General features: G+C 39.2%; 1 protein-coding gene across 1 annotated transcript in view; it reads left to right on the forward strand.

Annotated features, from left to right (window-relative positions):
* NRP1 (neuropilin 1) overlaps positions 1-24,786 on the forward strand; it is a 73,951-nt gene that overhangs the window by 44,730 nt on the left and 4,435 nt on the right. The window contains exons 8-15 of the mRNA XM_019616751.1: positions 903-1,234; positions 5,699-5,843; positions 8,706-8,810; positions 11,811-11,870; positions 18,552-18,689; positions 21,691-21,962; positions 22,420-22,513; positions 24,266-24,322. Of these exons, the coding sequence (XP_019472296.1) occupies positions 903-1,234; positions 5,699-5,843; positions 8,706-8,810; positions 11,811-11,870; positions 18,552-18,689; positions 21,691-21,962; positions 22,420-22,513; positions 24,266-24,322 (1,203 nt within the window). The remainder of the gene's footprint in view (positions 1-902; positions 1,235-5,698; positions 5,844-8,705; positions 8,811-11,810; positions 11,871-18,551; positions 18,690-21,690; positions 21,963-22,419; positions 22,514-24,265; positions 24,323-24,786) is intronic.

Genomic DNA, 24,786 nt, shown 5'->3' on the forward strand with positions numbered 1-24,786 from the left:
AAGTCTTGGAAAGGATGTTAAAACCAAGGGAATTTCTTGTGCCTATGCTGTGTTTTTTATTTTTATTAGTGAAATACATCTTCACTATTTGTGCTGTGGTCTGACTATAGAAATGTGAACAAAATGAGAAAGAAAATAAAACCCAACAACCCAAACATACAGTGTTATCAGAATATTGTTCCAGCGTTCTCTTTTGAATGTTCCGCTTTAAGAAGTTAAATAAATAAAGTGTAATTACTTTTCATGCAATTACTCTACAGCTTCATGCAAAATGCCTCAGATACACACCACTCTTTTTTTCCCTTTCCTACCCTTCAGTCCCTCTCTCTTGCCTACTGTTTGCAGTTTGTTGTCAGCAGGTTGCCCAAGGAGACATACATACCTACATTTAAAAACACTACAAGGTAAAAACCCCGAGATCTAAAGCCTGTTTCAGTATCTAGACATATAACCTCATGTTCCCAGTGATAATCAGTATTACTTTTTGGAATGTAACTCCTTTGTATCACACAGATACCTACCTACAGAACAACATTATAAATAATTTGAAAATGTTTTTCGGTTGATTTAGGGAACTTTCCCTAGGGAAAATTCAAATTCAGATGTGACCCTGCACTCTTTGACTGAGCAAAAAGAATAGAAAACAATAATAGAATAGGATTTTCTGATCTTTTTGGTTCCCATAAGGACAGAAATACTTGTGGTATTTTGGTACTTCCATTTCCTGCCAAAACTAGGAAGTGCATGTTTGAACAAATGAAAATTATATACAAATGCAAAAAGATTATTTTGCAGGTAAAAAAGAAAGAAATAGCTTATCAGAATTGAAATGATCGATACGGCCTGTTTCTGCTTTGGTGCTTGTTCAGATTAACAGTTTAGTTCGTTTTTTTTCTCTGTAGATTATCCTTGCTCTGGGATGTTGGGCATGGTGTCTGGGCTCATACCTGACTCTCAGATTACTGCATCTACTCAAGTTGATAGAAACTGGATCCCAGAAAATGCTCGCCTTATAACAAGCCGTTCAGGCTGGGCACTGCCTCCAACTACTCATCCATATACAAACGAATGGCTTCAAATAGACCTTGGTGAAGAAAAAAAAGTGAGGGGCATTATTGTCCAAGGAGGCAAGCACCGAGAAAACAAAGTGTTCATGAAAAAATTCAAAATTGGCTACAGCAACAATGGATCAGATTGGAAAATGATCATGGATTCCAGCAAGAAAAAGATAAAGGTAAGGAGGAATGCTCTGTATAGGGAGGAGCTTGCATTAAATTTTTATACATTCATCTCTGATCTGAGGAAAGGCGCATGGTTGGGTTGAAGCTAAAGTAGGACTCCTAGGACAGAAACACCAAATTGGTTGCTGTGGAAATGGTACAAAGCCCATGTACCATGTAGTAGAGCTGATCCCATGACATCAAACACCACGGCAAAGGTTTTGTTTGTTCAGCATGTAGTTCAGAAGACTTCTGATAGGAGTAGTGTGCCTGTGTGGCCTCTAGGTTACTCCAGAATCACATGTAATAGTAATATCCAGCACAGCCAAAAGAGTAGTTACCTCTGCAGTTTTTTTCCATTGACAGTGAGTGAGCTCATTTGAGATACAGAATTACTTTTCCTCTGCTTTTTTTAGCTATAGAATGAGGATTTAACTCACTAGGATACCTGCTGAATTTCTGAGCTGCCTGTAGGCTGCTTTGAGAGCTACACAGGCTCTTCACAATGGTCTGATCGAAGCTGAAATGAAAGAAAGTGATGTGGTTCTTGACATTATCACATCCTAGGTGGAATGGTGGAATGTACCAGTGAAGATTACTGGTGAAATACCTTGGTGCATGCTTGGAAATAACAGGCAGCTGGTTCATAGTTTGAAGCAAAAACCACAAGGTGGTATTTCCAGGCATGGGTCATATGAATTTCTGAGTTAAATGCCAAGAAAATGAGTGTGCTTCAGAAATGTTTCTGGGAATGTACTTGTCTTTTTTTTTTTTTGTCTTTGAATGTACGTACTTCAGAACATCATATGCACTGTTTAACATGTTTACCCAAAATCCTCTTTATTGTTTTCCATCCAGATTTGCTATTGTTGCTCACTAAATCCATTTTTGCCTTGAGAAGCGCAATTTTTTTCAGTCTTCCCTTCCTTTTCATTCAGGAAAGGAGCAGGCACCTTTACAGGAGCTGGTGCTACAGTATTGGAAAGATCAGGAAATAAGATAAACCAAAAATGTTCCCTCAAAAGGCAAATCATTATGGTGCTTGGCAAACAGAAACCTTGAGATTTGCTCCATATCTTAGCAGTGTTAGTCTGAAAATTAGATGTAAAAGCTGTTTTGATATAGACTCATCAGTTGGGCAAACCTGTGTTTCTTTAACGGAAAAGCTGATTGTGCCCATGGATGTAGCTTTTCCAGGCACATTTGGTAAATATTGGATTTCCTTCTCTCCTGTTTTAATCTCACTGAATATCACTTTTCATCATTTGTTACGAGAATTAAAACTAAATGAATTCAGCCTTTGCAATCAGCTCCTTTCTCTTGTTACCATGAGTTTTGACTTCATCATAAAGTGTGAAGAGAGTGAAAATCAACAATGGGATCTAACCATTTTCTTTCTAAAATAGATGTTGTTTTGACATGTACTTCTACACTGGGGCTCAATGAAGGAAAAAATAATGCCATATGCTTTCAAAGCAGTGCGCCGTCTGCTGTGTGGCTTTCTGTTTTCTAATACAAGCACTTGCCATCATTGTCAGAAGTTAGCAGTTTGACAAGAAAACTAGAGTGCTAACTAACACACTGTGCCCATCCTCAGCTTTCATCACTACCAGAAATTAACTTTCAAAGGTTAATGGAATGAGGAGGGCTGGAATTCAAATCTCTTGTGGCCTAATTATAATCCTTCCCAAAAATTCAAGACATTTAATAAACTTTCCTCCAAAGTACAAGTTTTCTTAAAAGAGAATTAAATAAATCCTATGATTTGAGAGTCTGAGGGATTTAAAATGTTAATACTGGAATGTAGCATTTTTAAATGTAAGTAGAGCTGGATAGGACAGAATGCTATAACGAGTCACAGCAGGAACGTGGATTAGAAACAGCCCCGTTTTATGAAATGAAACACATCATTTCACTTGGTTAAAGTCTTGACTTTCAATAAACAAACAACTGCACGCAAGGAAAGGGAAGAGAAACGACAAGCTAAATGTAAAAACAGAATATGTCCAAAGGATGAAACATCACCTCAACATGATCGTCATCCATGCCTGCAGCTTCTTCCCTAGGACTACTGTAACTTTTTTTTCTTTGGCTGACCCAATTTCTGCTATTTTTGACTGCGCAGAATGTTTCCCCCTTCAGCGTATCTCAAGCACTTAAAGGAGTGAATATCACTCAAATCCTCAAACGACCACGCAGAACCCTACATTCATTTCAAAATCCAACTTGTGTTTGTTCTCCACAGGCTTGCTGTAATTTACTCCATAAATTCATCTTTGTCTTCCATTCTTCCTTCCTCCTTCCTCTTGCCAACTGATGACCTTTTTTTGGTTTTCACACTACTTCTGGTCATTTACTGCACAAGAAAATTCTAAATGTCCTGCCAACTGGAGCAACTTTTCAAAATTTCTCTGCCATACTTATTTTGACTTATAAATCTATTAGGAAAATTTTTTCCCTCTTGCTAGTTTATATTCCCTTTTGTTTTGTGATCATTTATTATACTTTTCTTTGTAACGAAGTAAATCGATTTGTGACACAGCATATATAAAAGATGCTCACAAAGTGAAGTTTTACTGTGTACTCCTCTCTCCTCCCCAACAAAGACTATCAGTATGTATTTTAAATGAACAGTCAAAATTGAATCACAGGCAGCTCTTCACTACAAAGGACAATGATTCAATATAATTATGATTCAATATAATTCTAGATGCCTATTGAATTCTAATGTCTATGTGTCAGTATTCCAGTATTGATGTCTTTTATAAAACAGTTGTCGTTATTATATGTTGCTATTAAGACTACTATTAAAAAGGAAGCAAGGATTCCTCAGATACGTCTGTCTATTTTCTGCACATAAAATGGCATTCATTCTTTCACATGTGGTAGGTAGCTTTTTTGATCATTTGCCCTATATTGGAATTCAAATCTAGTAATATGTAATTGCAAGTTAATTAGTTCTTGACAGGCCATCTACATGTGAATTCTTGACAACTTTCTTCCAGGCACTGTCTGAACACGAGGTCAGGCTGTGCCCCTTGAACCATCTCAGAGTTACAGTCTTCACTAAGAAATAATAGCAAAAGCATTTATGTAGAAATCACTTCACCTATCAATACTGGCTTATGTTACTGCAGCATTGTTGCATCTTATGTTGCTCTAACCAGTGGTCAGAAGGGATTCTGGACCATTCGGTAGAAACAGGTGTAAAGCAAACACAACAAGGCTTTTAGGATTGCACTAGAAACACAAGCAGCTATCAGTTTTAGCTGTGCTCTTGGGCAATACAGCCAGTTTTTCGTCTGGCTTCAGTTTTCTCTGTCCCAAGTCAATAGGATAGCCGGGTTCTGTTGTCATCCAAAACGAAGGAAAGACAGGTGCTAACTTCTTGAAGAAAGCTTCAGACTTCACAGCTATGGGTTGGAAGTAGTAGCACTTCTAACCTGTTCAAAGAAGATTATTTTTATTGATTTGTAATTTAACTATTAACAGAAAGAAAAGCTGAAATCATTTTACTTTTACTTCTTTTATATACATTTAATATTTTGTTATTTATTCTCTATAGGGAATTTAAAAATTAGGCCAAAAATAACTCTACTTAACCATCCAGGCTTGTAAACACGTCATGGAAAAGACTATTCCTCTGTACAAATTCATTCTAAGGACCTATTATCTCCATGTATATAATATAAAGGTGTTCGTTTAAGTACGAATTATAACTTGTCCCATATACAAAATGTCAATGAGAGGAGACACTGAAGGTATCAGACAGATGCCACTGAGAGCTTTATTATGGCTAAAGAACCCAGAGTGCAACTCAGACAAGAGATTTTTGTTTGAAAGGTACCTTCACTGACCTGCCTTACCTGTTAAATTATTATATTATATTGCAGTTTTGTCAGGAAGCAGCTTTCTTCTTTCTTTCATTCTTTCTTTTTTTCTTTTTTTCTTTCTTTCTTTCTATTCTTATTCAATAGCAGTCTCCCTGGAAGAACTCTTGCAGCTACTGTTACTGGAGTTTAATTTATGCCTTTTGAAATAACTACAACTTGTGAAACTCTGTCACTGGGGGAAATCAGATTGAAATTTTCTCTCGAATAGTTGGATTATTATTGCAACCACTTAAAAGGTGACAGGATCTTCACCTCAGTCATTTTTTTTCCCCAAGAAGTGTTGAAAATGTCACCCAGTTAAACCCCAGATCAGAGCGTCATTTAAAAACATGTCTCATTAAACACTCAGCTCTTGTTATGACCCTGATGGATTGGTTGCTACTGAGTTTATGAAAAATGAAATGCATTAATTTTCCAAGAAGCTTTAACTGTGTATTTTCCATTCTCGTTTAGGATGGGGAAGTCTGACACTTATTAAATGGTTAGAATCTGGCCTATTTCTCACCTAATTCAAAGACTAGAGAATGAAGAAAACGTTGAAATATCTTTTCTTTTTTAACAAGCAGCATCTATCATGCCTTGCAGACTTTTGAAGGCAACACCAACTACGATACACCTGAACTGCGGACTTTTGAACCTGTATCAACGAGATTCATCCGTGTCTACCCTGAGAGAGCCACACACGCAGGATTGGGACTTCGAATGGAGCTGCTGGGATGTGAACTTGAAGGTAATTGCTCTGCTAGAGATGAATGCACTTTATTATCTTCAGACATACATTCTGTAGTTGGGCTACTGCTGAACACTGCTGTTCTTGTACAGGCAGCACATCATACTCTTGCTTCCATGACTGCCATTAGTGCTGTTCCTTGGACTAATCAGTTCCTTCTGGGCAGACATTCGAATATGCTGAAGGCACAAATGTTATTCTCTCTCCCATCCTTTGTTGAATCACAGTGATACTCTCCACATGGTTTCTGTTCCCTCAAGCAAACTTATGATTATGCTTTCGAGAAGCATAGAGCTATTAGGAGAAAATAAAGACAGAAACTTATATTTTCTGTTACCATGATACAACCCAGGGAGAGACATTTTCTGAGAATGCAAAGGGGGAAATTATACCTTTTGCTCCTTCAAAGGATGTGCGAGTCACACCAGACAACACGGTAGGCAGTGATTACTTGTCTGGACAGGGTCTGTGTTCTTCCTTTTTAAGGGTGAGGAAGGTCCTTTTTGTTCCCCACCATGCTTTAATTTTGCAACAGTAAGTAAAGAGATGAAAGACCAGGAAAAGCAAAGTTTAGACATTTACCCTTGGACTATGACATGAGGTATTATTATGCTTTGATTTTTGTTATATAAACAAGAATTATTTAACATCATAGATAACTACAGATAGCACTACGTGAATTTCACAGTGTTATCTGGTGGATGAAGGTTCAGTGGCTTGGCTTATAAATCACAGAGCTTACCAATACACAGCTAATTACAAACCATATAATCAGGGGTTTCATATGATACCTCAGAAAGAAGTCGCTGAACAGGCTCCCAAGATGAATGACTGCTCCACCTCCATTTCTTTCTCACTGTCTCATTCCCACAGTGGAGGAGTAGGAAGCATTACTGTGAGAACTGCTGAGCTCTCTGTTGTTTTTTAGTGTACTTTATTTGGCCCAGATTGAATAAGTGTGCTTTTTACTTGGCCCAGAAAGTTGGGAGTTTGGAAATTCTTCTTAGTTCCTGCAGGAAGTCCCCATTTCCTGTGAGAATTCTTGGTTCCTGCAGACTATTGTACTACTTGCTCAGAAAAGAGAAAAGAAAACTCAGCACCTGTCCTGTGTAAACTTATAACCTATGGGTAATGTCCTTCTGCTATGGGGGTTCTGTAGCCACCTACACATCAAGAAGTGAGCTTATGGATCACCTTACAAGAACATGTGGCTCAGTGAGGTGGGGGAGCCAGAGAAAACTAAATAGACAAACTGCAGCAGCAAGTATTTTGTTTCCCTGGGACACATCTACTTGCATTCATCTTCCCACTCTAGAGCACTTCTATGAAAGTTGTTCACCTGCAGGTCATTCATGGACAAGCAGGGTCAATTTCCATTCACCCACAGGAGAAACATAATAAGAAAAATTTGTTGTATAACTGTATCTTAAGGAGGGAGTTGAATGAAGAGAAGTCACTTGAGATTTACTGGGGAGGATAGGTGTTGAGATGAGAAAAGAAGCATGGAGATAGGCGCAGACAGGAGTAAAAATCAGCTCTCCAGCAGTAATGAGCAAGGGGAAGCTTTGTGTCTTCGAAGCATCCCAGGGGGCTTATGTGAATTGATGGCAGAGACATAGGCAAGCTTGAGGCTATACAGGGGCATGAAGATCAAGATAAGAAACTTAACTTGATGTAGAAAGCTAGAGGGAGCTCCCAGAGGGGTTTTCAAGGAGATATGGGGAATAGATGCTCTGAATAATTTATAACAGGTACAGAAATGTTTCTTTAGTGCTAGATTATACCTATAAAGCACAGGTCGAGGTCCAAAAAAGCCTCCTTTCATCCCAGAATAGAACTTCCGCAGAAACTGCCATCCCTACTGACATTTTCAGGCCATGAATTCTTATGTGGCCAGTGGGCTCTGGAGGCAGTAGAAGGGCAAAGAAGAATCCAAGGAAGTGAAGCATTATTATAGAGCTATAATCACAGTAAAACATTGTTAATGAAAATAGCAGTAGTTGAAACAGGCAAAAGCCTGGACCACATTCCCAGACTGGTTATCTTAAGAAAAGGAAATATACTTCCAGCTTAAAACATAACCTGTATCCTGATTTTCCAGATGTTATATGTTTTGCAGACACTGGGATTTAGATATGTTTTCTGGTACCTTGCACAAATCTCAAGGTCTTAATTGCAATAACAAAGGTCAGACTTTTACTGGTTGTGCAGCAGCTACCGGAAAGTCATCACCAGTGAGAAGCAAGCAGGTGGCCAGGAGGGATGACTGACATCATTGATGTCTTACTTATTTATAACTAAAACAAGAACAAAAGAAACTCCTTCCAGACCTTCTCAGTGAGCACAAAGTGATTCTACATCACACTGCTTTCCTGCCACTGTTAATGTCAGCTCAGACATTTCCTCCCTTACACGTGCTATGCAGAGATTTCTTTGGCAGTGTGGTAGGTGCTGGAGAACTACCACCCTGACCACGCACCCCTCTTGCTGCTCTGTACAGGTCTACTCATGAGCACCTTGGCCACACAATAAGATTATGGGGTTTCTACCCAACCTTGAGACTTCCATCCCTTCACTCTTGGTTTATAGAAACAATAAGGTGTCATCAGCCAATGAACAGATAGTCCAAGGCTTTACTGCCCAATTCCATCCAACCCTTGAGCTCAGATACAGCAGAGCACCTTAGTGCAAGAGGAAGAACAAGTATTGCCCATTGCAAAGAAATATTAACTAACCTTAGAGTTGCTCCTTCTCTCAAAAACAGCACAAGAAAACACCGTATGGTGCTCATCAAGATGTTACTGCCAATTGCATGCTGATTCTCCAGCACACTTTTTAACTAACAACTGGATTTTCTTTCAGCTCCAACGGCTGTTCCTACTGTTTCCGAAGGCAAGCCCGTAGATGAGTGTGACGATGACCAGGCGAACTGTCACAGTGGCACAGGTGATGACTACCAACTGACAGGTGCAGAAACCATCCTCATTTCATTGCAGCTTCATTGTAGCTCATATTCATCACCAGTAACCAGCTAAACATTTGTACTGATTTAATCACTCAGCATAAACGGACATTGGTATGCAGTTCATATTGTCGGTGCTGTCAAAACAGAGGCATCTGCCTTTTACATGTGACAATACTTTTGATTGTTTTCTCAGCTATGTAATTTTGGAAGCAAATAATAGTGACTAGCTGGAGCAGAGGGCTTTTTTTTTTTAAATCAGGAATTCTGCCTAATCATAATGCCATAATTAAACTTTCTCTTACTAAGAACAAAGCTGGATAAACCTTTTGAGGTTTATTGTCTGAGTTTGAAGAACTCAAAATGAAATATTGTTTAGGCTCTTCCATGTTGTTATACTCTTCCATGCATAAAATTTAGCACAGAATTCAAATCTCAGCCCTAAATCTTACTCAGACAGAAACAAAGCAGATTTGCTTCATCAAAGTATACTCACACGTATACCACCAAAAAGATTTTCATGAGCTTCCCCATCAGCACTGCAATACAGCCACAGAGGGGCTGACCTTCTCCAAGCTGCCATCACTAAGAGGAAAACAGGACATAAGCTACTCTGCATCTGGAAGGGAGAAAGCTTCTTAAATTTCATATTTTCTCACTTCTGTACAGAACCACTGTCCTTCTGAGATAGCTGATTTTCCATGACTACGTTCTCAATCACTTCATGAAGGTCACTTACTGCAGAAAGCTCTGGGCCTGCTCTTGTATAGATCCATACTTCTGTAACAGCTGAGCTTATTTTTGGACATAGCAACACAGGTTATTTCATCACCTCTGCCTGGTGCATTTATCTAATAAAAGTTTACTGCTTCTTATGTCTATGGCATAAAATAGCACCACAGTCTGACAATAGCTGTGCATGAGGACATTGAGAAACCTTAGGTAAGAGAGAGATTGACTTTTTGGAAGCAGTCAAGTAGAACATCTGACAGCAGATATGAGTGAAAGTGCAGTTTCAGCATCAGACCCTCTCTGCGCTTTGCTAATGTCTCCCGTAAATGTATGTTGCAAATCAAAAACTGAAAAACAATTTGTGAGCAGAAAAGACACCGCACGGTCACTGTCACTGCTTTTCAAATCAGTATTCCGGATGAATCTTATTCTCTGTGAAAAGAGCCACGTAGAAAGTCTAATAAAATAGTCCATATTGTGTTAAGGTAGCTCAGAAAGCTTTCAGTATTACTAAACATTGTAATTTTGTAATTTTTCTGAAAGCAGAGCCAGATCAGAAAACCCTGGGGCTTCTTGCAAAGCTCTGCAATGAAGGCTGGCTTGCAAGACCCTATAGGTAGAGACATATTTCACATAGTAAGAGGCTGTGTGAGGGCAAGGAGACAGATCTGTGCAAGCACCTTCCTGTTCACTCACTAATAGTCTCTGCACTTCAAGCAGCTCAGGACTGCATCCCACATGTCCCTCAGGGAAAGGTTACTGAGCAGAAGAAACTCCCTCTGGCAATTTTTGCAGGCTGTGCTTAGGGAGCAGTTTATAATCTCTAAGACAAGGGAGCAACCATCACCCTTCCTGAGCACTTGATTTTCTGGGAACTGAACCTATTTCGCTGCTCACATTGAAAATTACTACACTGGCCTTCTACAGAGTGCTGGCACTTCCATATAATTTATGACCTCACCTAGAAACCCTGGCTCAATTGTTCCGGGCACAGCAGTAATGTTACGTTTTATGTTTGATATCACATATAACACAAAAAATGCACAAAAGTGATTTTACCAATAATTTTAGTGCAAATATTCCTCCAAAATGCATAGACTGAAAGTATGTAAGTCTCACAGCCCATTAAGGATGGCAGAGCAAGGCAGTGCCATCCCCTCTTTCCTTCACTCCCCATGAGTGCAGTGCCAGCATTCTCATGGGTACGGCTGCTTGAGTCACTTCCCTGATGGTTCTCGCACATATGTGAGTATCACAGTGAAGCCTCCCTTGCAATTAACTATAATTGTTCTGTAGGCCAGATTCCTTCCTGCTCTATTTGGACCCCATACAGAGCTACTCTATTTGCGTGTCTTATAGCATTTCCCATCAGATCATTCTCACAAACATAAAGCTGATATAGCTTGGGCATTCATTCTCACTGGAAGTCATCATAGTCATCCTTTCTATAATGCTTTAAGCACTTGCGTGCCAGAGAAGAGATAAGCCATTGACTGGTAATCAGCACCCCACTGTGCATTTATAATTGCACTAGTTTACTTTTTGTTTCCTTTATCAATATGAGGCTTACCTTTAAAAAGTCAAGTATTTTTAAAATATCAATTAGTGAGCATAGTGAGAGGGCCATGACCCCTCTCATCTCTTGTTCGTGTACTTGAAGAATAAGACAAAGTTCTTAATTTCCCCTGCTCTTTGAGACAGAAGTGAAACCTGTCTAAAGAGCAGCCAAAAGCTGGGCAATTCCTATGCAGCTCATCTGCAAGCTGGCCTCACAAAGTGGTTGTGAAGCAGTGCAGGGGCTGGAGAACCTCAAGTGTTTTATATGGCAAGCATGTGCTTGCTGAATGCACAGATTCGTGAGTGTCAGGGGGGCTAGGGAGATCAGTCACTGACATCCCATGTGATTTTGACAAATCACTGTCTGTAAAGTGAGGACAACCGTAAGGGCACAATGGAGATTGATTAGTTGGTGTTTGCAAGGACTCAAAACATAGAAAGCTTTATTTGAGTTCTAGGTGGGGTGGTTTTTGGCTTGTTTGTTGAGTTTTATTGCTTTGGTGGTGTTTTTTTTGTTGTTGTTGTTGTTTTGTTTTGTTTTGCTTTTGTAAAGAAAACCAGAAATGTAATGTAATATTTTCATGCTTAAGGTGCTCAGTTGCCTTCATGTCTAATAAAGGTGGTCATATTTCAGATTTATATATAGGATATTCCTAATGATCGCTGTGTCCTTTGTTGTGTCACATGTATCATGATATACATAATTTCTTTTCCAGGTGGAACTACAGTGCTGAACACAGAAAAGCCGACAGTAATAGACAATACATTACAACCAGGTATTAAAAAAAAGTTTTTTCTTATTTAAAAAAAATATAAAAAATTCCATGCTTAAATTTCATGCCAGGAACAAAATAATGAATTGCAGCTTCCTGACTCCCCAGCCCCTAAAAGTCTCTGAAGTAAAGAAGCATCTGGTCTCTCAGCTCTATACAGTAAATATTTTATTCCTTTCATCCACATGTAGACAAAGTAGAGAACAAGATTTCCTTTTGCATCAGCAAATGGTAAATGTGACAAAATCTAACTAGCTTAATCAAACAGTGGATTTTGTTAAAATGGCATCTTAGTGATACAGTTTGTTTGCAAACTTGAGGAAAACAAAAACAAGCCACACAGGCACATTCACTCTTTATATCGGTGGTTTCACAAAACAGACAAGTGAAGTTTGCCAGTTTTCTCCACCAGGGAGCTGGCAGTTTTGCAACATTGTTTTCTAGCAAGCTTTCTTACATAACTCCAGTTATGTTAATTACTACCATGAACTTGAAAAGAGAGGAACAACTTGTCACTGGCAGCAGGTCCTTTCTACTTAATCAATATAGTAACTAGAAGCTTTTAAAATCCTTACTTTTCTGCTTCCAGATCCTTCATGGCATCTTTTTAATATCCTGTTCAGTTTACTGGGAATATGGGACAGAATAGATTTGGTCGGAATATCTGAACTGTAAAACTGGTAACACCAGCTTAAAATGCTGTGCGTTAGTGAAGGTGGAGTGGTAAAGAGGTCAGTTTTCAATGACTCCCGTTTCCTCCATTAAAATATGGTCAGACACAGCCTTGCAAGTGATTTGTAGCAGGGTGGGCAAGTGTTTATCATTGTTTCCTCATCTGTATGACACAAGCCATTTTTTGCTTCAAGTAAAAAAAAACAGATACTAATAATGGAAAAGTCTCCTACAGAGCGCCAGTGGTGTCAATCTGATAAAGAGATAGAGCTGGCTTCTCTCTGACGTTGTTCCTACTCTCAGCCTCTGCATTCCACTATTGCAAAGGCAAATGTCTTTAGTCTCCCTAAAATTTGTTCCCAGAGCCATACCGTTTGCTTTGTCAGCATATACTGTTCCTATCTCTGACTTCTGTATGAGTGGGGCAGATTGAGGGGTACCAGAGCCTTCACAGAACACTTCTTCATGCTGCTCTCTCACAGCCAGCATTGCTGCAGGGCTGAGGAACAACTAGTGATTCCACAGTTTGGGGATAGTGAAGGCAGAAGGCATATTGCAGTGGGCTTAGAGTAAAACTTTGGGATTTTTCTGTCTAAAATGAGCTTTAAGTCTTCTACTTGGCTGAAATGAAGGATTTTTTTAGTTCTTTTAACTGTCTTCTTGCATTCAAACAAATGCTAATTGCAAACTCATACAGTTCTCCTCGCCCCTCCCCAGTGCCAGTTGCAGTTGCAGGTTGTTTAATCCCTTTGGCTTGGGTGGGACTGTCTGTGCCAGAGATGAAGATGTCCTCATTTTCCCTCCTTACTTCCCTCCTGCACTACCTTCATTTACTTCACCATGAGCCAAGTTTTTTCTCTACTGAAGAAGTTTACGAGGTTCCCTTCATAGCATGCCAATGCTACTTCCCTGCATTGTGCTGGTAGGAGCTGTTTCCTTCCGAGCAATAAGGGACAAGCTCACATCCCAAACACCAGGCTCCCACATGACACTACAGTACAAAGACCATAGATAGAGATCACTCAGATGCTAATAAATAAGAAATGGATTTCCAGAATCGGCAGTTTAAGACATAAAGGTTTCCAGCTGCTTTGTAATCCCTCACTGAAAACCAGCCAGAAAACTCCCAAAAAGGGGCAACCAGAAATTCCCCTCAGCATGGGGAAAGCCCTCCTGGCAGAGAGGTGATGCAGGCCACTGCCAGCCACGGCATTTCGTGCCATGGTGATTTGAAACACCTTTGCCAGCCCTTCCAACACCAGTACCTTCCATGGCATTGGTACTTCTGCAAGATGAGCTAAGGCCCTGTACTCCTGAGTTGTCTTTCTGCCTGTGTTCAAGCCTTCAAGCACCCCTAATCATGTTATCCCAGACTAACGTGCTTGTGTATGTCAAAGTCTTGAGATTATCCTATTCCTGCCAGCTTTCATACACTATGGAAACAGTTAAGCGCAAATAGCTGGAAAACCTCCACATATAAACAAGCTTTCCATCAAAGAGACTTTTACAGTTCATTCCAAGGAGACTGAATTGGAAGAAAATAAAAAAGAATCATTATTTCCAACTGTTCAAAAAGTTTAAAGCTTTGGATTTTTTTTATTTTATTTTTTTTAATAGGATCTACTTTTCTTCTCAGACTTGAAATTGTGCTTTTAACAAACCTGTCTATCAAGGTAAATACCTTTCAGACCTCAGTCCTCAGACTTACCAGAAACTCTTGACTCTTAGCTATTTACATACAGAGCAAGCTGTTCATTTACATAATGTGCTCTTGGAGCGTAAGCTCAGTTCTTTGTAAGGCAGACTGTTCAAGAAGTAAGGTATCTTGTTTTTCACACATATAGTAGCTATTTTGGAAAAATGTAAAAAATCCTTAGGTTAAAATCTATACGAAAAAAATCATTTAAAGGTAGAAAATATCTGAACCTCTTTTATGGCAGGATGACTTTTCATCGATAAAGGATGTAAAGGGATATTAAAGCACTTAAATTATAATTTATTATCATTTGAGGTAATTCCAAGCTGCCAATATAAATAGTATAAAAAGGTGAAATGCAAATAAGAATCAGACCCAATACACTACTTTGAAGTGTTTGCAATTTCCTTTTTTAGTGTTGATCTACCTTTTGGCAAGAGCATCCTATAGGTAATTTTCATAGCATTTTTAATGCCATCATGCTCCTTCTTGCCTTTTGTTGGAGGAGTTATAAAAATATGTCAAAGTCTTTGGGCCACAGAAGATTAATGGACTTGCAAGAAACTCACTCCACTAGATTTTCAAATGACTTTCTTGTTCACGTGCAGCAATGGTTCCAGCTGTGAGCAAGATGTGGTCAAGAAGTACAGCTGTTGGTTATTCTTTAAGAGGATAAATCTGTTTTGATTCAGTATCACGTACCCTACATTTTCAAAAAGACATATGGGATTTCGTCACACCTCTGTCTCAGATTCTCATCTGGACTTCTGCTATGCAGTTACATAATAGCTGGTTTTCTCAATGCACACAAACCCCAAGATCAATCACCTGGTGGCAAGGGAATTATCTTAGCAGGGAAATAGGACAGCGCTGCAAAGGGAGCCCACCAAATTCTGTTCATCCTTACCTCCCCTCTTCTTTCCTTCTTTCCCCAAGAGCTGCCAAGCTATAGTTCAAGGACAAAGAAATGGACAGGTTGTCTATAGCGTACTGTGAGCTACTGTATCAGCCTCCTGGGACGTTTATTAGAATCACTGAACTATTCTGTCTTTTGCTGGGTAGGACCCATTGTCCATACAGCTAATGAACCTATCCTGATGTTACAGGATAGGTATTATTAATTGGTTAGCAGGTCCGTTTTTTTTCTTTTTATGGGTCCCTAGGAGAAGCACTGGAAGAGACATAAGAATAGACAGTAAGAGATGGCATGTTTAAGGAGCCCATAAAATGAAAGCACTCTGAAATAAATGCCTTGCTTTTGATTTCCAGTCCCACTGCTGTGAATGTCTAAGGAACATATTAACACAATCACTTTTGAGAAAACAGTAGGGACCTAGCAAGTCGTAGCTGACAAAGAACGCATTACAGGCCAAATCCTGCTCGATTTCAAGGGGTTCTCATTAACTTCTACATAGAAAATAAGTTCATTTTAGTGCTTCAAAGCAGCAAAGTCAAGGAACAGGCATGGCCAAAGCATATCAAATTTAGGCATTTTGCCAGTTTCCTGGACTATATATTTAAAATGAAAGTGTAAGAAATACTTTATTAGATGATGCTGTGAAATTTAGCCCTGCTTTGAAGCTCTCATTCTAGTCACAGTGTTCAGAGCTTGCTTCAGACCATGAAGAAGGCAGCTTTTGTCACTCCCTGCATGTTAACAACTAAATTCTGGATATTTTCCTCATCCATTTCAGTGCCCATTTCTCTTTGAAGCATTCGAAGCACCCTTAGCAGTATTCAAGGGAAGAAAGCGTTGTTCACACCACATGAGGTTTTTCCTTTGATTAGTATCAAACTACACTGTGTATCTCATAGTTCTCAGACTGTGAAACTGAGAAAACAGAATATTGTAATTCTCCTTCTCTAGATTCTTTGCCCGTACTTCTTCTGTGTCCTCTGCTATTTACTTTTATTCAGAGTTGAACAATCCCAGTCCTTTCAACCTGTTTGCATCGTGTGCTCATTTATGCTGTCTTACATCTTCAGATGGATGTGATCTATCCACCATTGTTCCGCTTTCTTGTGGTCTGAATACCATACAGGCTGTCACAAGCTTCACATGATATAATCCTTTGGGATTAATAAGATTAATTTTGTTTTAGGTTCTCTAAGGCTTTTTTTATAGTTCTTTTTCATGACTCTGATGACAAAACCATGCAGTATAGTTCTCCCTAGGCTTCCTTGACAATGAAAGGAAATTTTTCAAAAAATTAAAACCCTTTAATTCATTTCAATGTCACTCTATTTTTTTTAAAACTCCCCTTGATTTTCAGATGTCCCCTTTCAGGGAAGATCTCTTTGATCATGGCCCCATTGTCTAGAAAAAAAAAAAACATATACTGAAGCAAGAAACATAATGGATTGCATTTTGTACCATGTGTGCACAGGCTGAGTTCTGCTTCTTCAACATTTTGAGCCCAAAGAGACATTATTCACCACAATCTGCCTCTTTCCTAGAAAACGCTGAGGTCCGCCAGGAAACATGTTTTCTCCACATTAAATTCCTGTGACAGACAGTATCTGTTTAATGCATTTGTTCCCAGTTAAGATGCCGCATCCGTGACAATGTTGGGTAGACCCCTCCAGAGGCCAGCAGGAGGCCGGGGAGTTGGGTTGGGATGAGGCAGATGAAGGACGGGGGAGAGGAACAAGGCACAGGGATTGCAAAGATGCTGCAGCACAGCCAAGATGGAGGAGAGGGACAGGAGCTGCAATACACTCAGACCTCTCTGCTGATAGAACATTGTGGGGGGGCCAGAGAAAAGAGGGCACAGTGGCTGAAATGCAGGAAGCCTCTGGATTTGGCTTGAGTGAAAAACATGTCTCAGAGCAAGGATTCACTGAACAAGGACACAGCGGGCAAAGAGGAAAGTGACAGATGAACTGCTTCATCTGTTCTGTCTTGACCTACTCACTTTAGGTTTTCTCTCTCTTCACAAAATAGTTCTATAATACTAATTCTAGTTTACTTCCTATTAAAATCTAAGATGTGAGTTCAAAAGACTTTCCAGTCTTCCCTGGGCTGCTTTTTTATGTGGAGCTCTTTGCCACATCAGATTGGAAGAGATTCACCTCAAAAGTCTGCCCAGTTGCAGGTCCCAGCACACTTCCCATATTTCTCTATATTTTCCCACAATAAACCAGAGACATCCATCCTAGGAGTTACATTATCTTTCTCTGTGTATTTTGTTTGGTTTTTTGTTTGGTTGTGTTTTTTTCTTCTTTGTTGTTGTTGTTTTAGTAATGGGAAAGTCAGCAGAAGAACAGAATTCTTCCCCCAGACCTGATAATGGTGGGAGAAAAGAGTCCTTTGTTCTTAGTTCATACTTGCACAAAGCATCTCATTAAAGTAAACTAAGTTTTTTCCTTTAATAAAGCATGAGTCACGCCTGAGAAAAGACTGGGATTTGGTCACATTGCTGTGGGAGGGGTATTACTCTACTAGGAGCTGGCATTGCTCTGAGTGAGGTAAAAGTTCATACCAATGTGGTAGAAACCAAAAGCCAAAAAGATTTCAAACTGGTTATCAAAACAAGAAATGTAAAGAATATGCTATGTTTGTATAATCTTTCCATACAAATTCCAAGTTGTATTGAGTAAAATAAGCTACAATCTATTAAACCTTCGGGCAGAATTGAAGAGAAGCTGAAAACAAGATATGATCTCATCTTGACCATAATACCAGATTTCCCTTGTTTTACGTGGAGCTTGTTTTGAAGCTTATTTTCAGTTCATTTGGCAATCAGCCACATTTGTCCCTTTTCTGTCTCAATTTGTCCATTTCAATGCTGCCATCTTGTGGGCCAGCTTGTCTGGAAGATGCTGCAGTGCTATTCCTGACTGATGCCATGAGCTTTGCATTTCACCAGAAATCCTTTCCTGCCGAGGACATTTCACTAGTGTTCCTGAGTTTTCTTATTTTTATCCAAATCTTATTGTGGTTTGTTGTACAATGTTATGGTACAGTTACAGTACAAATGCACGTTAACAACCAGCGAATGTATCTGATAAGTAAGCCAGAGTTTTCTTTTGGAGTCATGGATGTTTCAACAGAGTTATCAGGTAATGTGGGGAAATTAATCTAACCAAAAAAAAATCACAAAATGAGTTTCATAAAGAGACAAAAAACAGGCACATCGTTTACTAGAAATAGTCCTCCTTTTTCCTAGCAGGACTAGTCTTGCTTATGTCTTCTCAGACTTTCAAGTGGGAATGGCCCTCTTAGTGGTTAAATAAATGCATTTGGTTTTGAAATGCAAAATATGAATAATGCGATTTATAATCATTTCTACCCTCTTTTTTATCTTTTCCTGCAGAACTGCCATTATACAACTTCAACTGTGGCTTTGGCTGGGGATCCCACAAGACTTTGTGTCAATGGGAACATGATAACCAGGTGGATTTGAAGTGGGCAATTCTGACCAGCAAAACTGGGCCAATTCAAGACCACACAGGTAATCTTGAGTTCATGATTTAGCCATTTTACATGAGAAGAAGTTGTTCTGTTTAATACCAACATGCCTTCCAAAACCAGAAAAGTCTCAGTTATATCTAAAATATGTATTGTGGGAAAGATAAATCTAGGCAACCTGATCCATTATGTGTAGACACAAATGTCCATAATTATCTCTTTTCTGGGGGAATGAAGATCATTCATTGTCAGGAGCTGAAGATATACGCTTCTCCTGACTATCCTTTCAATTACTGCCATCTAGGGTAAAAAAAATCTAAATAATCGAACATTCTGCAAATATCACTTACCAAATGATGTGATCGTGAGCAAACCCCACACTGTTCCTACTGTGGTTACAGAAACTGCTCACCATGGAAAGGTGTTGTGAGTGAAACTTCTCACAAGGGCTTGTTTCTATACCCTCCTGTTCTCCAAATGGAGTTGGAGACTGCAGCCAAACCTTCGCTCACACAGTTTTTCCAGAATTATTACCCTGGGAAATTGATTAGTTTGGTTTGTAGTATCTAACTCATGGCTCTGCATAATTAGGCAATAAATATGCCGCTGGCTAACAGAGAAGGGAGTGCATTGTGTGACCTGCATGGCCTCTCACTTCAGTGTTCTCCTTTGCATACGTGCAGATTAATCAAATGTGTTAAGGATGAATACCCCTTCCCACTTCTGCAACCCCTTTGCTTAATGAGAATGACAAGGAAATTAGACAAAATTGGACTTTTTAAATTCTGAGACACTTTCAATTGAATCTTAAGACAAGTACAGTAGTTTCTGAAAAAAAAAAAAACTTATAATACTTTGACTATAAATGGCATTATACAAATAAATGGCATCAAATTAACTAAATGCAGTTAGCTGAAGTGAAGTCTGTAATGGTGGAAAAATTGATGTAAAGTAAAATGGCTCAGTAGGATCTGACATTGAAAGGAGGTTAAAAGCTATGTTAGCCAGAGACTGACAAAATCTAAAAGGCATGCATAAGTAAAGCTCTAATTAAGACAATGAAGACAGAGTTCCTGACCCAGCACTACAGTAATATTCTGGAAATGAGAGCTATCTGCACTTTGCCACCAAGGATTATAGAGAGACTGAACCTGTCTTCAATCAAGAAATGAAGAAATGATATTCTTCAAATGAGATTTTGTTGTTTCCTCCCGGTTTTGCTATTGCAGAAGACTTATTCATTCCATTAGCTGTAGCTTCAGTAAGTCTTCCAAGCAGCTAATTTTGCTCCTTGCCACACTCATTTTCAATATTTTCCAAATTTTTTCTTGAACTCCAAGAGTACCTTCATCTGCCACATTTGCCATAGGGGTGGAGTGGGTGTGAACAGACCACAAGTGGTCTGAATGTCACTGCCATCACAAAAGTGCAATTCAGTGTGCCTGTTACCCAGTATACAAGTATACCCGGTACTGGGAAAACTGCAGTGAGTGATTCCCAGCTGTACTTGTGTAAAACTGAAGAAACTCCATAGAATTGATCTTCAACAGCAATTGCTTTAAGACAGCAGGATACTCTGTACGCCACTTCAAATTATTCATGTTATGATTAAATCTGGCCAGAGTTAGGTCTTCCAACTGAGATGCCGTCCTACTGCTCTGATTATTTTCCTTTTTCTCCTCCCTTTGGTGTTCTCTATCACCATTCTTTGATGAGAGAGATTTGCATTTGCATTGTGCTGTCCTCTGCATAGGAGCAAAGTTGGAAAAAGCCTGTCAGCACAAACACTTCTGCTGAAAAAGCTGGACAAGGTGCTACTGCACTAAAATAGGGGGAAAAAAAAATCTAAATTTTTGGCAACTTAACATCAACTTCCCCTACAAAATTCTTTCAAAGATCAGATACTTCCATGTGTATTGGCCAGGGTAATTCTGACTGCTCACAGAAAAATCCAAGTAAAATACTCACATTTCATGTTAGAATAAATATTTCTCTTTTTCTCCTAGTAGGTCCACACTTTCCAACGACTAGGTTTAACCCACTTGTTTTGTTTCTGGTTAATCTTTTACTATCCTGTACTTCTTCACTGGTGCAAGACTACACCATCACAAGCCAGCAAATCTCAATTATGTGTTATTTCAGATGAAACTCAAGAATATCATACATAATCAAAGGCCATTGTTGAAAAAGCCTCGCCCTTCTAAAACATCTTTTGCCTCTTTTTTAACTTTTCTTTAGCTAAAGCACTGGTAGAAGCATATGCTTATTTCAGTAGATCACCAGCACTTTGCTTCAGTCAGTATCTCACCTAGTATTTTGTTGTTAGTAAACTAATCATGTTCCCACATGCTTCCCTACCCAAATAAGCAAGTGATTTTCAAAACCAAAGGTATCTAGTGTTCAGATTTCTTATATAAAATCCACATATAAACCCATTCTGCCATGATTATCTTATGGGAAGTGGCTCATAAGAATACAGAACCCAATATGCTATTGCCAAAATCAAAGGGATTAACTCTGGCACCATTTATGGCAATACTCTGGCTCAATTTAGAGACCCCATTTAGATTTCAGTTCCTTGTCTCTGACCATGGCTACTCAAAGATATTTTATTCTCCACTAGTCTTCCCATCCTAGCCCTGCCTTCTCAAGCACAGCCTAAACAGACATAAAAGCAGCTCTTTACACGATTAGTGTGGAGGAGGCCCAGGGCACTTCAGCCAGGCCTTCTGCATGAGGACCAGCCCTCAGAAGCTGCATACTGACTGACGAAGCACTCATTGTCACTCCAAACATGCCTTTGCCTCCATTCCTGAGCAAAAGGAAGCAAATTCTGAGCGCTTCGTGGCACACATGTGGCACGGGGCATCTTGTTGAGCAGCAGGAATACACTCCCCCTGGGGCATACTCAAAACTTCACCCTCAGCTGTGAGACTTGGGGCAGAATGCAAAGTGACTGGGACTGGCAGAGCTAAGATTTCTTAGTTGAACAAAGAAAATGACATCTGAGTACTATCCCTAATGCAGTCCTTTTGTCATAGTAGGAGATGGCAACTTCATCTACTCTCAAGCTGACGAAAGCCAGAAAGGCAAAGTTGCCCGGCTATTGAGCCCCATCATTTACTCGCAGAACTCTGCACACTGCATGACTTTCTGGTACCACATGTCTGGCCCACATGTTGGCACCCTGAAGATCAAGCTGCGATACCAGAAGCCGGATGAATATGACCAGGAGCTGCTGACCCTGAGCGGGCACCAGGCAAACTGCTGGAAAGAGGGCCGCGTTCTTCTGCACAAGTCTGTGAAACACTATCAGGTGAGCCTTGCTGGTCATGCTTTATACGCCTTAGCAGAAAATGTCACTGGAGGATTTATGTAAACAGTATTATACCTACAGATGAGGTGCTGTTGCTGTGAGAGTAATAATAGTGACATATTTCATGCTATCACAGATGACAGTGATACAAGCAATTTGTTATAGAAGGCCAAATAAATGCATTAGAAATCATTTGTCAGCTGTCAAAAAACTGCATCCTTGCCATAGTTTTGCTGCTGATGTAAAATATTTCTGTGGAGTTTTGACATTATATGAATTCACATTTGTGCATAAAAGTTCATAAAGGCACATAGTGCTGATTGACAGGTCACAATCAAAGTGTATGTAATGTGGTATCGTGACAACTGGAGACGTGTTAACAGCTAATTAAGATTTCCTGAATGCTTTAGTTGTGTGTTAACATGAAAACAATGTGAAAATTATATTCTTTTTCCAGGTGGTTATAGAAGGAGAAATTGGAAAAGGAAATGGAGGAATTGCTGTGGATGATATTAATATTGACAATCACATATCTCAAGAGGATTGCCAAAGTAAGTATGCATAGCATGGATGTATAGAGATCTCATCCAGTACATTTATTTACTTAGATTTATTTAGATAGCTGATTTTGTGGGTTTTTGGTTTTGGTTGTTTCTTTTCTCTTTGTGAAAAGGATACATAATTATTGGCTATATTGGAAGCTTAGCACTGAAAACACCCTGATCTGGTCCATAGTCTGATTGGTAGGCTGGCCTCAGTACTGCAGTGATGCAGTCTTTCGGATCAGAACTGGCATCCCCCCTGACGGGTCACAGCACAGTTACATCCTCACATCTCTCCTTTTATTTTTTATTGCTGTACTCTCTATATTTTTCTGCTTTTCCTAATGCTCTTGCCTACCTTAAGTAATGCTCAAAATTCTTCACTCTTTTTAGATCACTTATCCTAAGTTTTTTTAAACACTTTATCAAACCTACATTTGATACACAAATATAGTTCAATGGCCTCTGCTCTGTCCTTTGCTGCCCTGCAGCACAGAGTTTGCTATTACTCATTTACCGCAGTCATCAGCTCCCAGAAGCATGTCACTGAGTAGTACTGGATCATGGTCTGTTTTGCCTCTGAGCCAGGCTGTTCTTGAGCCACTATTTCAGTCATTTTATTTCTGGCCGGTCTGGAGTTATTCCAGTCACAGCCAATCATATGTGCATTGCATACTGCACGTAATTTGGCAGCAGCACCTCCAGATAAACACAGGCAACTAAATCCTGTCCTTCATGATGGAGATTGAGCTATGACTTCTATATAAGAGAGAAAATAGAACAGAGAACCTTCAGCATCAGAAATGTAAACTTACACCACTTGAGTTGGCAGCACAACGGAGAACAATGATAGAGGCTGTTCTCACCCTGTGTGGCTAACAGCCATTTGAGGATAATATGACAGGTTTCAACTACATGGTAATTTCATAGCTGAATAAGACTGCATAGTCTCTTCATTGCGCAGTCCATGTCCTCGATTCATCCTGCAGAACAAGTAAATGTTACTAGGAAAGAGAGTCAGGGCACACTGCATAGTCTTCCTGCAGTGACTTCAGTGCCAAGCAAGATGCTGGGACCACCGTAATGGCACTGATTTGACTGAAATGAAAGAGGCAAGTAACTTATTTCCTACTTCCTCATTTCAGATATACAAACTGAAATCTCAAGCAAGAAAAAAAGACAAATGGAGTTTCTATTTATACCATCCCAACCAAAATAATAATAATAATAATAATAATCAGGTAAACTGTCCACCAGGAAAGGAGGAAAAAAAAATTCAACCTCAAACAATAAAACTCCAATTGGCATTTGTATATTTCTTTCTTTCAGATACATAAACTGAATGGTGAGCGGAAATTTTGGCCTGTGTGAGCTAAAGCTCATTTGGCAGCCCAAACACAAATGGTCGCGCTGCAGTTCTTGTGATTAAATGTGCCTTCACTGATGAAGTGTTGTGGAATTGGGCTCCAAAATTGTAAATACAATGAATGAGATGCTAATTTATCATACTGATTTCTCTTTTGTAGGCATGGAAAACCCCTGCTGATAACTCTAAAACTGTGCCAAGATTGGGTGGAGAGAAGTTTTTAAATCTTTTTTTTTCTCCATTAATTTTCAGAGCCCGTCATAATGAACAGTTCTGTCAAGCTGACATAATGATGCTCTGACACAGAAAAATCTGCTATACCATTATTGCCAGCATGATAGTCAATCAGTGTTTGTAACCCTAATAATCAATGTCAATTCTCTTTCCTTCATTAGAATCAACTGATGAGGAGAATGAAATAGGTGAAGAAGATCCAGAAAGTAATCAAACAGGTAAAAAATATGCTCTTGTTACAAGGAAATGAATTACAATGTGTATTTTCACTTGAAATTTGTGTATTCTCTATTTCCTTATTTATGGATTGGTTCTCTTAATTGCATATGGCACTAAGTTTTTGTTGTTGTTGTTTATCTAGAGCAGATAATTAGAAGGCTTACATTTATACTAAGGATTTCATAGTTTTATTCTTCTATGCCTTATAATCTTGTGGATTTTCTGTCATATATAAATATTTTAGAAATTCAAATTTTGTTTACATATATTTGTTACATCGTATACATACATATGCACACACACACTATAAATCCCTAATATTTTTTTATCCAGAAGGCATACCCACAGATGAAGAAAAAGCTATCACTGTATTTTATGTCTCATGCAGTGTCTAGGTAATTAGGCTCAAAACTCTTCAGGCTAATCATTTCTCAGACCTTGCAGAAAATGTCATTTTATAACC

The sequence above is a fragment of the Meleagris gallopavo genome, chromosome 6 (assembly GCF_000146605.3).
Source record: "Meleagris gallopavo isolate NT-WF06-2002-E0010 breed Aviagen turkey brand Nicholas breeding stock chromosome 6, Turkey_5.1, whole genome shotgun sequence".
Lineage (NCBI taxonomy): Eukaryota > Metazoa > Chordata > Aves > Galliformes > Phasianidae > Meleagris > Meleagris gallopavo.